At 39.3% G+C, this 14263-nt stretch overlaps 1 protein-coding gene across 2 annotated transcripts in view; it reads left to right on the forward strand.

Annotated features, from left to right (window-relative positions):
* The window catches only part of MAP3K9 (mitogen-activated protein kinase kinase kinase 9), a 125728-nt gene that overhangs the window by 97935 nt on the left and 13530 nt on the right, over positions 1 to 14263 (forward strand). For both annotated transcript variants that reach the window (XM_036735483.1, XM_036735484.1), the window contains exons 4-6: positions 2445 to 2593; positions 3905 to 4080; positions 8333 to 8573. In XM_036735483.1, coding sequence (XP_036591378.1) covers positions 2445 to 2593; positions 3905 to 4080; positions 8333 to 8573 — 566 coding nt within the window. The remainder of the gene's footprint in view (positions 1 to 2444; positions 2594 to 3904; positions 4081 to 8332; positions 8574 to 14263) is intronic.

The raw sequence follows: 14263 nt of genomic DNA on the forward strand, positions 1-14263 counted from the left end.
ACCTCAGAAAAAATGGAGGGATGCACTGGGAGGAGGGGAAAGGGAGACCATAGAATGGGGTAAATTATTTCACATAAAAGAGACACTAAGGAAGAATGTTTACAGTGTAGGGGAAAATGGGTGGTGATGGTTAGCAATGGGTGAACATCACTCTCATTGGAATTGGTTCAAAGAGAGAAGAGTATGTGTGTGTGTGTGTGTGTGTATATGTGTATGTATGTATATATAAATATATGTGTACATATGTATGTATACACACACTCAGTTGGGTATAGAAATCTATCTTACTGGACAGAGAAATAGGAGGGGTAGGGAATAAGATAAAGGGTAAGGAGATGATAAAAGGGAGGGAAGATTAAGGGAGGCCATAGTCAGAAGCAAAATGGACTTTTAAGGAGGGATAGGATAAAAAGGGAGTGAGAAGGATAAACAGAAGAAAATAAGATGGGGAGAAATACACAATTAGTAATCATAACTGAATGTGAATGGGATGAGCTCACTCATTAAACAGAAGTGAATAACAGAATGGATTAGAAGCCAGAACACAGCAATATGTTGTTTACAAGAGACACAGTTGAAACAGAAAGACAGACACAGAGTTAAAATAAGAGATAGATCAGAGTCTATTATGATTTAGCTGAAGTAAAAAAAGGCAGGGGTAGCAATCATGATCTCAGACGAAACAAAAGCAAAAATAGACCTAATTAAAACAGATAGTCAGGGAGACTACATTTTGCCAAAAGGTACCAAAGGCAATGAAGTAATAATATAAAAAATGTTTACAGCAAGTTTCTCTGATAAAGGCCTCTTTTCTCAAATATATAGAGAATGGAGTCAAATTTATAAAAATAAAAGCCATTACTCAATTGATAAATTGTCAAAGGGTATGAACAGGCAGTTTTCAGAAGAAGAAATCAAAGCTATCTATAGTCATATGAAAAAATGCTCTAAATCACTATTGATTAGAGAAATACAAATTGCAACTACTTTGAGGTACTACCCCACACCTATCAGACATGACAAATTCTGGAAGAGATGATGGAAAATAAGTACATTAATGAATTGTTAGTGGAGCTGTGAATTCATCCAACCATTCTGGAGAACAGTTTGGAACTACACCCAAAGGACCATCAAACATGCATGCCCTTTGACACAGCAGTACCACTACTAAGTCTGTACCTCAAAGAGATCAAACAAAAAGGAAAAGGACTTGTATATAACAACTCTTTTTGTAGTGGCAAAGAATTGGAAACTTAGGAGGATGCCCATCAATTGGGGAATGGCTGAACAAGTCGTAGTATATGATTGTGATGGAATACTGTTGTGCTGTAAGAAATGACAAGGAGGATGATTGCAGAAAAACATGGGAAGACTTACACGAACTGATACAAAGTGAAGTGAACAGAACCAGGAAATCACTGTACACAGTAACAGCAGTATTGTAATGATGATCAACTGTGAAAGACTTTGCTACTCTGATCAATACAATGATCCAAGACATTTTCAAATGACTCATGTTGAAAAATGCTATCCACTTCCAGTGAAAGAACTGATAAATTCTGAGTGCAAATTGAAATATAGTTTTCTCACTTTATTTTTCTTGCTTTTTTGTGATATGGCTGATGTGGAAATAATGCTTTGCATAATTTTGCATGTATAATTGGTATCATATTGCTCGCAGCAGGTGGAGAAAGGGCTGGAGGGAGTGAGAGAACTTGGAACTCAACATTTAAAAAAAGAATACTAAAAATAAATAATAAATGTTTTTAGAATGTTTTATTGACTGATATATTGTCTTTATTGTCTAGATTATTGTCTTTGTAGGGGCAGTTAGGTTTTGGAGAGCTGGGCTTGGAGTTACAAAGACCTGAATTCAAACCCAGTTTTAGACAGTTACTAGTAGTTCAAATATTAGAATATTAATTTAGTGCTTAGAAAAGTACTTTTTTCATAACAGCTTTATGAAGTAGGGAATAGAAAAGCATTATTACTTCCTCCTCTCATTTTACAGGTGATGAAAATAAGGGTCAAAGAGGCTAAGTGATTTGCCCAGGGTCACCTGCCTAAGAAGTTAGTCAGTCAACAAGTATTGATTAAGAGGCTGTGCCAGACATTGTGCTGTGTTAAGGATAAAAATAAAGATAAAAAGACATTTTCCTGCCTTCAAGGAGCTTCCATTTTAAGGGAGGATAATGCTGGAACTAGAACTCAGGTCTCCTGACTAAGACCAATGTTCTTTCCACTGTTCCACATTGCCAATAAGTACTATCCAAGAGTACCATGATTAAAATCATAATAGTCATCATATGTCATCCATTGGCTCTCCATTAGCATGGGAAGGCTTTTCTGTGTTTGGCAAGGCCATACAAGCTATGATAATTGAATATGGTAATTAAGTATGATATGCGATTTCCTATGGAGTCTCTGTCTTTGCTTCTTCTTAGCTATGGTGTGCTGCTTTGGGAGCTGCTGACGGGTGAAGTGCCCTTCCGAGGAATAGATGGCTTGGCGGTAGCCTATGGGGTTGCCATGAATAAGCTTGCCCTTCCCATTCCTTCTACATGCCCAGAACCTTTTACCAAACTTATGGAAGGTAAGTGGCCCCCTGGCTGGAGGAGAGTAGATAGCTGAGTTTTTACAACATCAGTTATCACAAGAGGAAATTAAGTATTATTCATCTCTGGTAGAAATATTATGGATAATGAGAATGATGTCCATTTTATGATCTTTACAATGCCTTGCTAGAGTGAGCTCATAAGTGCTTCTTATAGCTGACTACCCATGATAGAAAGGGTTGACTTAGTAAGAAGCAAAGTCTGTGGATGAATACTTTGAATGTGTGGAACATTTGAGCCAGAAGGGTCATTCGGGTAAGGAAACTGAGACCCTGGGCTCAGTAACTTAAGGGGGGGGGGGGTCACACATTTAGTGACAGAGCTGACACTAGTGCCTTGAAGTAAAGGCAGCAGTGGAATGAAGGGAAAGTATCACAGGATTTTGAGTGAAGGCATCTCACTTCAAAGCTGATCTCTACCACTTCATACCTATGTTTTTTGGGCAAGTTACTTTGGGACTCTGTTCCTATATCTGTCAAATAAGGGGTTTGGATTAGATAACCTGTTAATTCCCTTCCAGCTCTAAATATATGATAGGACATGAGAAATCCCTTGACCTCAGTCCAGGAATTTTGAGTCATTGATTCAAAAGCACTAGACTGGGAATCAGGAGAATGTGGGTTTGAGCCCTGTCTCTAACACTGATTCGCTGACCTAGGCAAGTCACTTAATAGCTATTATCATACATTTGTTCACCTGTGAGAAGATGACATTGGACTGGGAGATTGCTGTGGTTCCTTCCAGCTGAGACTTTGCCAATAGGAGTTTGCATTTTATCCTAGAGGGAAAAGGGAACCTTTGGACATTCCTCATGAGGGGAGTGATATGTACGGTGCATGCCTGTGTGTGTATACACACACATACACATATTTGTATTTTTGTCTAAATGTATAAGATGGTAGAGGCATCCATCTTAAAATATGATCAACTATGACTATGATACTATAAGTGATGATCCCTTGTATTGATTTTTTTTCTGATTAATTGGTCTGGAAATTAGGACTCGAGGGTTTAATTTTAGATGCTATTCTTGTGACTTTGGACATCCCATTTTTTACCTTCCTAGGTCCTTGTTCCTTTTCCTAGCAGTTATGATTTTGATGTAATTTCATAGACCAGCATTTTCCCTGATTCTTGGCTGTTGTTAGTGGCAACAATTTCCCCATATTGAGGAGTCTCAAGAAGGGATGATGAGAGGAAGCTTTAGGGTAAGCCTGGTCAACTCATATTCTAATTCTAACATTTACCTCTTCCCATACTTTTTGTCTATCTGTATCCACCCTGGTTAGACTGCTGGAATCCTGACCCCCATTCACGACCATCTTTCATGAATATCCTGGACCAACTCACCACTATAGAAGAGTCTGGCTTTTTTGAAATGCCCAAGGACTCCTTCCACTGCCTGCAAGATGACTGGAAACATGAGATTCAAGAGATGTTTGACCAACTCAGGGCCAAAGAAAAGGTAAAGAATGAACACATCCACCCATCAATGGGCCATCCCAGCTACAGCTGGAACCTGGCCAGATCTCACTGCCTCTAACAAGCATATCTTCTTATTCATTACAGTGTGATAGCTGATTTTTCCTAGGAAGGAGAAAAATTTTTAGGCCTCAGGTTTTGCTTGAAATGGTTTAGAATGTGTTTTTCTTCCTAAGATATGGCAGGAATAAAAGGGCAAAGCAGTTAGCAACAGCCTGACCTTGTAGGATTATCCACTTATGTTCCAAATTGAAGGGAGGCAGCCTGATGAAAGGAAGCTAGATGTTGCAGTAGATTGAATGCTAGACCTGAAGTCAAGAAGATTCATCTTCCTGATTTCGAATCTGTCCTCAGACACTTAGTAGCTATGTGACCCTGGGCAAGTCATTTAACCCTGTTTGCCTCAGTTTCCTCACCTGTTAAATGATCTGGAGAAAGAAATGGCAAACCACTCCAGTATCTTTGCCAAGAAAACCCCAAATGAGATCACAAAGACTGAAAACGAGACAACAACAAAGCATGGAACGATCATTGGATTTTTAGTAGTTTCGGAAGACCTGAGTTGAAATCCTGCCTCCAATACTTACTGACAGTGCAACCCTGGGCAAGGAACCTAATCCCTCAGTCCCCTAAATTTCTCCATAAGACCACAAGTTGCAAAATATGTCATTCAAGGAAGTTTTCTTAGACCAATGAAATCAAATTTCTGGTCCAAAAGAAAAAAATAAAGGACTGATTTTCAGAAGTGACTAATTGCACCACTTTAAAGAATATTTTCATTGTGAAGTGTCAATTAAATTTTTTTTACCATTGTATGGGATCTGAATAAACAGAACACATTGTAAAGTGAATTTATAGGTATAATTTTATGGACAAGGTACTTCATCTCTACAAGCCTCAGTCAACTCCTCAAGACTTTTACTATTAAGGCAGGATGCGATATGTCTTTGTGGATAGAGTTCCCACACAAGGAGCTCCTGCAAACTGATAAAATCACAGTTCCTTAGGTATTTGAAAGGACAAGGAAAAGATATCTATTCTAGGCTTCTTGTAGTGAGAGATGTACCTTTCCTCACTCTGTATGTGACAAGTGTGGTTTGAGTTGCTATGCAACTCCATTTACAGAAGTGCTCCTTAATAGGCTTTTACTCATATAATGTTAGCACTTCAGGTTGTAAAATTACTACAGCTCTCGAGCTCAGTAGTGCAATTGACTTACGGTGATGCCTTCTTCAGGCAGGTGGCTTCCTCATTGTCAACAATGAATCTTATCTGCTACTGCTAATTGTTACTGTTGCTGCTGTTTTAGATACTACTGGGATGAGTCAGGGTCTGCGGAGGGGAGAAGTCTTAAGGTTCTTAGAGGGAAGAGATGTTTATAAACTCAAACTCTTGCCACTCGTAGGAACCAGCAGGAATAAAGGAATGAATGATCTGTGATGCTGCAACCATCTTGAACTTTTCAACTTTTCCCTTTAACAGTAAAATGAACCAACTGAGCATAATTAGTCTGTGATTTCCAAATCCTTTTGTTCTCCCAGTAGTGAAGGCAAAGGAGTCACATAAGAGAGCAAAGGATTTGAAGGGCTCAGAATAATTATTTGTAACAGGCTTATTTCCCCAAAGAAGGAAGAAGTTGAAAAGATATGTAAAAAGCTTTTTTATTTTATAAAAAGATTTTGTAAAAATCTGTTTATTCTTTCCTTTTTCTTCTACTTTCTCTTCCTCTTCTCTTCTCCCTCTTTCTCTCTCCTCTTTTTCTCTTCTCTTTTTCCCTCTCATCCCTCTTGCTTCTTTTTCTCTCCCCTCTTCCTCCCTCTTCTACCCCTTTCTCCCTCTTCGTCTTTCTTCTCCTCTCTTTCCCTCCCCTTTGCTTCTTCCCCCTTTGTCTCTTGTCTAATGGTAGCCATGGGGTGGGGGAGAGAAGAAAATTATAAATAAATAGATTTACATGATAACTATTACATATTTTAAAGGAATAGCAAACTGCACATAACAGATTTGCAATTTCATTGCAATCATCTTTTTTATTACACTATGTTAAGGAAATACTTGTTTTATTCCATAAAAAAAGAAAAGGAAAAAATACTGTAATAAAGGAAAGCATTATTTTTTTTTAAAAAAATGATGACTTTGGGGAAACTATTGAGGACAAACTAACAAGAAGACATAGAGTTTATAGCTTCTCCCCTTTCATCTGGTTTATCTTTTGTTTTCTTTGTCTTTTATTCCCTATCCACTCTCTCCCTCCCCTTTATCCCCCTTCGGTCTTCAAACCTTATCTTGTTTCAGGCCTAGTTTCCTGCCAATGAGGATTTATGAGAAATATTTAAATTCCAACAACTAATGTTTCACCACAGGAGCTTCACAAACTAAATCTCTTGTTCTCTCTTTGGACCTAATTATCTTATATAAATTACTGTATAGAGAGTTTAGTATTTTGTGTTTTTTTCTCCCTTTTGATGCCATCCTTAAGAGACCAGACTTTTGCTGGGCTCCTATGGCTTTTTCCCTCACTGAATTGCTTTCCTGTCTTTTTAGCTCCTCTGTTCTCTGATATCTTCCCCCATTCTTCTGACCTCCTGCTTTCAATGCTGTGTTCTGAAAGGCACTATGTCTGGAGTCAAGAAACTCTGAGTTCAAATCTGGGAACAGTTCTCTTGACTGCCTTAGTCAAGACAACCCATCTTTTTATTTGAATGTAATCTCTCTGAATTATCGCTGGTTCTTCGGTCAAAACACAAGATTCCTAATGGTAGATTCCTGTGCTGTAGCCTCAGTTTCTTAACATTTAAAAAATTTTGAGTTCCAAATTCTTACCCTCCCTCCTGCCAATCCCTCATCCACTGAGGAAGCAAACCATGTGATATCAATTATACATGTGTATTTGTGGTCTAAGTTTCATCATTAAATGACTCATTGAAATTTTAGGGAACTTCCTTCTGCCTCAGTCTCACACTCTGTACATTGGGCATGACCATGATATTTGACAAAATGGATACTTAGAGGCATGATGCCCCAGAGGTTCAACAGCCCTGTTCATGTGACCGTTACCAATTAAATCCAATTCAATTACAAATCAAGGCATCACCCTCTTGATATCATTGATCCTCCTCCAGCACAAAGGACCAACAAAAACAACGCATTGAGTGGTTACAGGGGCTCTGGCATTCTCCTTGCTGGTTCATGGAGCAAATGATTTCAGACTCTCAGGAAACATTATCGTTTTCTCCTTTTCATCGAGTAGTAGTGATTAGGACAATGCCTGGCACAGAGTAGGTATTTAATAAATGTTTATTGATTGACTGAACAACAGACTAAGAACTTTGCAAGTAAGGTTAAAGCTGATGCTACCAGTCTCAAGATTTATTCACTAGAACAAAGATTTAATGAGGATAATGATTATATTTATGCAGGGTATCCCAAAAGTCTTAGTGCAGTTTTAAGCTAGCAAAGCTTAGTGGTTTAAAGTTTGGGACATTCTATATGTGATTTAAAGTTTGCAAAGGGCTATAGATATGTTACATGCAGATTTCATTTGGCCTTCACAACCTTGTAGGGTGAGTACTACAAGTATTCCTACCCCCATTTTATAGTTGAAAAAAAACTAAGCCTCAGGGAAGTTTAAAGTGATTTGGCCATTGTCACACAGCTAGCTAAGTGTTAAAGATGGGATTTGAACCCAAGTTTTACTGGATCCAAGTCCATCAATCAACAATCATTAAAAAAAATTTCATATTTTATTATTTTCCAACTACATGTAAAAACAATTTTTAATTTTCATTTTTTAAAATTTTGAGTTCAAAATTCTCTCCCTCCCTCTCTCCCCATCCCCCTTCCTTGAGAAGGCAAACAGCTATTTTTTAAAAATGCCTTTTATGTTCTAGGCCCTGTGCCAGGTGCTAGAGGTACAAAGACAAAATTGAAATATTTCCTGGCCTAAAGGACCTTATAAATCCAGCACTTTATCCACTTAGCCTGGCTGTTTTATGATATAAATGCATGTGCTTATTTGAGAAAAAAAATCACTTAGTTGCTCTCTGCTTCAGTTTCTTTGTCTGTAAAATATGAGGGGACCTAGGCCTAAATGATGTTTAAATCCTTTCTAGTTCTAACATTCTTGATTCTGTAAAGGACCCCCTAGAAGGGCTTCATTGATTGTGTGTCAAAAATTATGCCCCCCACACTTTCCTGCATCCACCCTTTTCCTCTTGCTTTTCCTCTGTCTCTGGTAGGAGCTTCGGACTTGGGAGGAAGAGCTGACCCGGGCCGCCCTTCAGCAGAAGAACCACGAGGAGCTGCTGAGGCGCCGAGAGCAAGAGCTGGCAGAGCGGGAGATCGACATCCTGGAAAGGGAGCTTAACATCATCATTCATCAGTTGTGTCAAGAGAAGCCCCGTGTGAAGAAGCGCAAGGGCAAGTTTAAAAAGAACCGGCTGAAACTCAAGGATGGCAACCGCATCAGCCTCCCTTCAGGTCTGAGATTTGAGTGGTCCTAAAACTTAGAAAGGGCGGCTAAGGGGCGCCATAGTGCACAGGGCACTGGGCTTGGGATCAGGAAGACTCATCTTCTTGGGTTCAAATCTGGCCTCAGACACTTACTAGCTGTGTGACCCTGGGCAAGTCACTTCACCCTGTTTGCCTCAGCCTCATCTGTAAAATGAGCCGCAGAAGGAAATAGCAAACCACTTTGCCGAAAAAAAAAAAACCCCAAGTGGAGTCATGACAGAAACTGTTGAGAGATAAGACAAGGTCCAGGAACCCCAAGAGTGGAGTTCCCAGACAGGGTAGTTGAGGGGTCCTCAAGGACCCAAGTACTGGAGAGGGTTGGAGCCGTCTGGAATGAATTCGTGGACTCAAGCATTATTTAAGTCAAGGTGGCAAAGATTCATTATGCTTTACAGTAGACAAGAGTTCTTAGGGAACCTGCAACCTTACAGGGGTGCAGGTAAAGTTTATATAGGACATTTTGGGGTAAAACATGTGCCAAATGTGTTAATTAGGTGTTTTGGGGTGGGATTAGGGAGTGGTTAAGAAGTGGTCGGTTCTTAAAGGAACATGCATTTTTTTGTATCTACTGCGCAGCTATCTTACCCAGAGTTCACTGGGAAATAGCCCAAAGAGGGGTAACATGGAGGTGTGGTTTTAGAGCTGAAACATCACTAAATCAACTAACGGTCAGGGGTGACTGGGAAATGCCCAGGCTGCTTCCATCGATGCCTTGTTAGACAAGATAAATGTAAGTGAGTTTACATATGTCTAGGTCTAGCATGCATATGATAGGCCAGTGAGCAGTAAATATCATTATGACCCAGTACACAGTCAGTTCAGCATGTACACAGGGAGTCCAAACTGATAAATTCTATAGGTGCAGCTGGCTACCGTGTTGGGAGGAGAGATATTTTTGCTAGGGCATGCTGCCTTTGAACTGGAGAGGAACTGCTAGGGGCAGTGTTTTGAGGCTAGGGAGAGATGTGATTTTGGAACTGGATGCAGTTTTGGAACTGGGGTCCAAGCACAGACACCCAAGCACCCCATCAAAACTACTCAACAGCAAAGCCTAGGAGGCACTGTAATCAATCAGTAAGCATTTACTAAGCTCCTCCTAGGTGCCAGGCACCTACAGCACATTATAACCCAACACAAATACATGTGTGATATATACAACATGTGATATACATCACATGTACGATATGTGACATATACCACACAAACATACGTGTGATATAGTATGCACCCACATGCAAATATACAAATATGTTTGTGTGGTGTTATATGTAATATTGCAATAAGAGTAACATCACACATGTGAAATGTTTCAGCATATATATACATATATAGGCGTAAATTTATACATATATGTACACACATATATGTTTTGTGGTATTACAATAAAGCAAAGGCACTGTGCCAGTGATTGGAGATACAAAAACAGGGAAACCTTCCCTGCTGTAAGGAATTTACATTAGGGGGTGGGGTGGGAGAGTGGAGAGCATGTACATGCATATGAATATATATTATATATATTATATACATGCACATACACACATATATAAATAACATATATGGGACAGCTAGGTGGTACAGCAGATAGAGCACTTGTCCTAGAGTCAGGAAGATCTGAGTTCAAATCCAGCATTAGACACTTCCTAGCTACATGACCCTAGGCAAGTCACTTAATCCCTATTTGCCTCAGTTCCTCATCTGTAAAAAGGGGACAAATTAGAGGGGAAAAATGGCAAAGCTCATGGGGTCACACAGTCGGACATGACTCAACAACAAAAATAAGACATAGACAAGGTACTAAGATACCAAGGTACCACTAATCACAGTGGTAGGGACTAGGTGGTGCTTGATCTGAGTGTTGAAGGAGACCAGGAAATTCCAAGGGGCAGAGGTGAGAAGATAGTGGCTATGATTTAGAGAGGACTGACCAGATTGATAAAAAGATAAAGATATAGATACAAACTATATCTATATCTAGAGATCAGTATCAATTCTAGGTATATGTAGGTGTACATATATGCAAAGAGAGATTAGAGATTTTTAACCTATTCTGTATCTATCTTGTACTTTCTTATTTATAGCTGCTATCTCCCCTTAAATGGTAAGTTTCTGGAGAGCAGAAACTTGTTTTTGCTTTTTCTTTGTATCCTCAGCACTAGTAAGTGTCTGAGGCTGGATTTGAACTAAGGAAGATGAGTCTTTCTGACTCCAGGCCTGGCACTCAGTCTACTGTGCCACCTGTGTAGTGCCCATATATGTATGTAGGGCTATATGTGTATGCACACAGCACACTGTAACACCACAAAACACATATGTGCATATACATGACAATATGCACACAAGTGAAAATATGCACACTTATTTATTGGTGTTATATGTAATATTACAATGTGTGTAATGTTTCAATGCACATATATACATGTGTAATATATATATGAACACAATATGTTTTGTGGTGTTGCAATAAAGGTTTTGATCATGCACCTACCTCTATCATTAAAAAAGTTTTTGAGCTTGCACTCTTTGGGATATACACATTTATTTGTAAATCATATACAAATACTAATTTAAATAATATATTACATATATTATGAAACATATACAAATTAGTAACTAAAAAGGGATAAGATAAAAATAAAAATAATTTTTAATTAAAATTTTTATTCATTAATGACACAAAATCCCTTTTTGCTTTTGAGGATTTTGATCAGATAAGCTTCAATATCTTTGAAAAATTCCTTTGTGCTGGGGGAGAGAGTTGACTTGTGTTTCAACAATCTGGCTAGCAGCATCTGTGGGGGTGTAAGATCCACCAACAGCCAGCACCCAGAAAGCTGCCAGCACGCTGCAAAAGCACAGGTTCTTTTGATCTGCTTAACTAAAGAAAGCAAGGTGAAGGGGTTGACAAGCTTACTTTAATTCAGCATACAAATATCACTCACTTAGTTCAAGGGAAAAAGCTAGCACCCTGAACTTCAGAACAAATACAAAAAATTACAAAAATGGACAGACAGACCTTGTCTGATTCTAATCCCAATACATAGTTACCAGAGTTCAACAAAGTCTCAGTATCCGGGTTTATGAGCTGGAGTGCTCCTTAGCTACAGCTGCCTGGAGTATCCGCATCAACGCCATCGTGAGTGAGAGCCCTAAACAAATTACAAACAGACAGACCCAATACAATTCATAGTTAGCAACATCTAGGTTCAGCCTGGGAGCTCAGAACAAGCGCTGGCCCAGAGTCACACGTGCCACCACTGATGTAGGAAAGAGCTCCAAAGAAGAGAAGGCCAGCCCCTGGTTTTATATCTTTTTCAGCGTCAGGGGTGAGTCACACATGTGACCTAAAATCATCACAAAGAGGGTGGTCTAAGAGCCTCTGATGTCCCAAACCTATCACTCAAACTCATTTGTAAACTAGGCCCTCCCCTGAGTTAGTCCCACCTTGGGCCCCACCTTAGTTACTAATCCACACCCACATAGGTTTTACACCTAATAGGGGTTTGGGCCTGGGGCTTAGTACCTAGTAGGGTTCAATGAAATACACTGAAGTACTCAAAGGAAACAAACCAAACTTTTCAAGGGTACTTGTTGAACTAAGTGCTAAGAGCCCCTTTTGCTTACCAACACTACTTGTCAAAGAAAAATTGTTCATTAGTAATTAAGCATTTACTTAATTTGATCAATGTGATGAGCCAGACAGTTAAATTTCTTTTTGTTTTTGTTGTTTCATAACGTTTTTGTTAAAAAGTTCCCAATACAGTGATCAAATTATATATATATATATATATATGTATATATCAAATAATATAGATCATAAAAGCCAGTGGACATCACAGCTCTTCTTCTTTCTTTGTGAAGCAATTCCTCATGGACATTGCAAAAACAACAAAGCAAAAGGGGATTATCTCTGATTTCAGCAGAAAGTTTTCAATATAAATCCATTCTTCTTTATTTACATTGTCCTGTCTAATGGGCTGTATCATACCTTAGTTTCCTATTCGTATTTGGACATTTTAGTTATGATTTTGTATGGGTTTGAGGAATGACAAGAAAGCCAGTTTGTCTAGACTATAGAGTGCAGGAAGGAGAGTGATATATAATAATGTGGGAAAGGTAGGTTGGAGTCAGGTTGGAAAGGGCTTTAAATGTGCAGACAAAGGAGTTATATATTTGATCCTAGGGAAAACAGGGAGCCAGTATAATTTATTGAATAGGGAGTTGACATGATCAGACCCGCACTTTGGGAAATTCACTTTGGCAGCTTTGTGAAGAATGGATTGGATGGGGATAGACTTGAGTCAGGGAGACTAATTAAGGGACCATGATAATAGCCCAAATGAGAGGTGATCAGGGCCTGGACTAGGGTGGTGTCTGCATGGGTAGAGAGAAAGTGACAAATGCAAGAGGTATAAGACAGAAACGAGATTTAGCAATTGATTGGATATGTGGAGTGAGTGAAAGTGAAGATGACATTAAGTTGGCAAATATGGGTGAGTGAAAATGAAGATGACATTAAGTTGGCAAACCTGGGTGAGTGAAAGTGAAGATGACATTAAGTTGGCAAGCCTAGGTGACTGGAAGTTTGATGGAGCACTTAGGAGGTTTGGAATAGGTGTAAATTAAGGAGGAAAAGTAATGTAATGACATCTGTGATGCAGTCTGCAACCCGTCCATACATACTAAGTCTCACCCAAAATAAAAAGGATTGTAGAGTTCTCACTCACTGGTCACTGCTTCAGAGTCTGCCATCTGAGGGGTGCCTGCTATAGCCACATGGTGATCTGCGGGGCAGAGAGCGAGTATGCTGGGAGGAAGGAGTTTTCCAGGGCTAAGGTTAGGTCATAACTAATGCCTGCCAGAGAAGAGAGGATGAGCAATGTAAAACAATGTAGTTGGGGAATGCTGGTGGTCATGGGGAAAGGTGTGGCTGCATTGGAGAGAAGCCCCATGATTGGCTATCTTTGGCAAAATGGGATGTAACTCATCTTCTCATTTGCCAGTGGATTGATCAAATACCCTTTGGGGGCCAAGTCATGGTAGCCCAGGGACATTTAGCCACCAATTTGGAGGCTGTTGCTATAAAGCGATGACACTGGTTTTCTTGTGCGACTTGTTAGAAATCAGCTTTACTGCATATAAGCATACCACAACCGTCTCTTGACATAGGTATATTTATATACCACATTTGTCAATCTCTAAAATGTACCAAAACACAAAGTAAAATTATTTTAAATTTCTTTTCATTTTCAAACCTTGGGAAATCAGATTATAAAATTCTTGAAGATAGGACCTGTGTCTTATTTGTCTGCACTGGGAGGAGTTGATCAAGAGACCCCTGATTTTTACCACAATCCAGGGGATAAAATCACAGAAAATAAGGAGCCTGTGACAGAGACAATGAGGTATGAAGGATATAAGCAAAGTGCAAAGTCATGCCAACATTCTGTTACCCCTTTATGTGTGAAGTAATCCTCCAATCAAAACTGATAAAACTAGGAGGCAGTTAACCACTGGCTGGCCATGTTCCTGATGGCCTGTTTAAAAGCAAGACATGTCCTAAGGATTCAGCCAAGGCAGGAACCAGATTCGAGGAGTGTGATCCCTGGCAGCAGACAAAAAAGTCAGAAGAAGTCTGCCCTTGAGAGGGAAAACCATTC

This window comes from Trichosurus vulpecula, chromosome 8 (genome assembly GCF_011100635.1).
Source record: "Trichosurus vulpecula isolate mTriVul1 chromosome 8, mTriVul1.pri, whole genome shotgun sequence".
Taxonomy (NCBI): Eukaryota; Metazoa; Chordata; class Mammalia; order Diprotodontia; family Phalangeridae; genus Trichosurus; species Trichosurus vulpecula.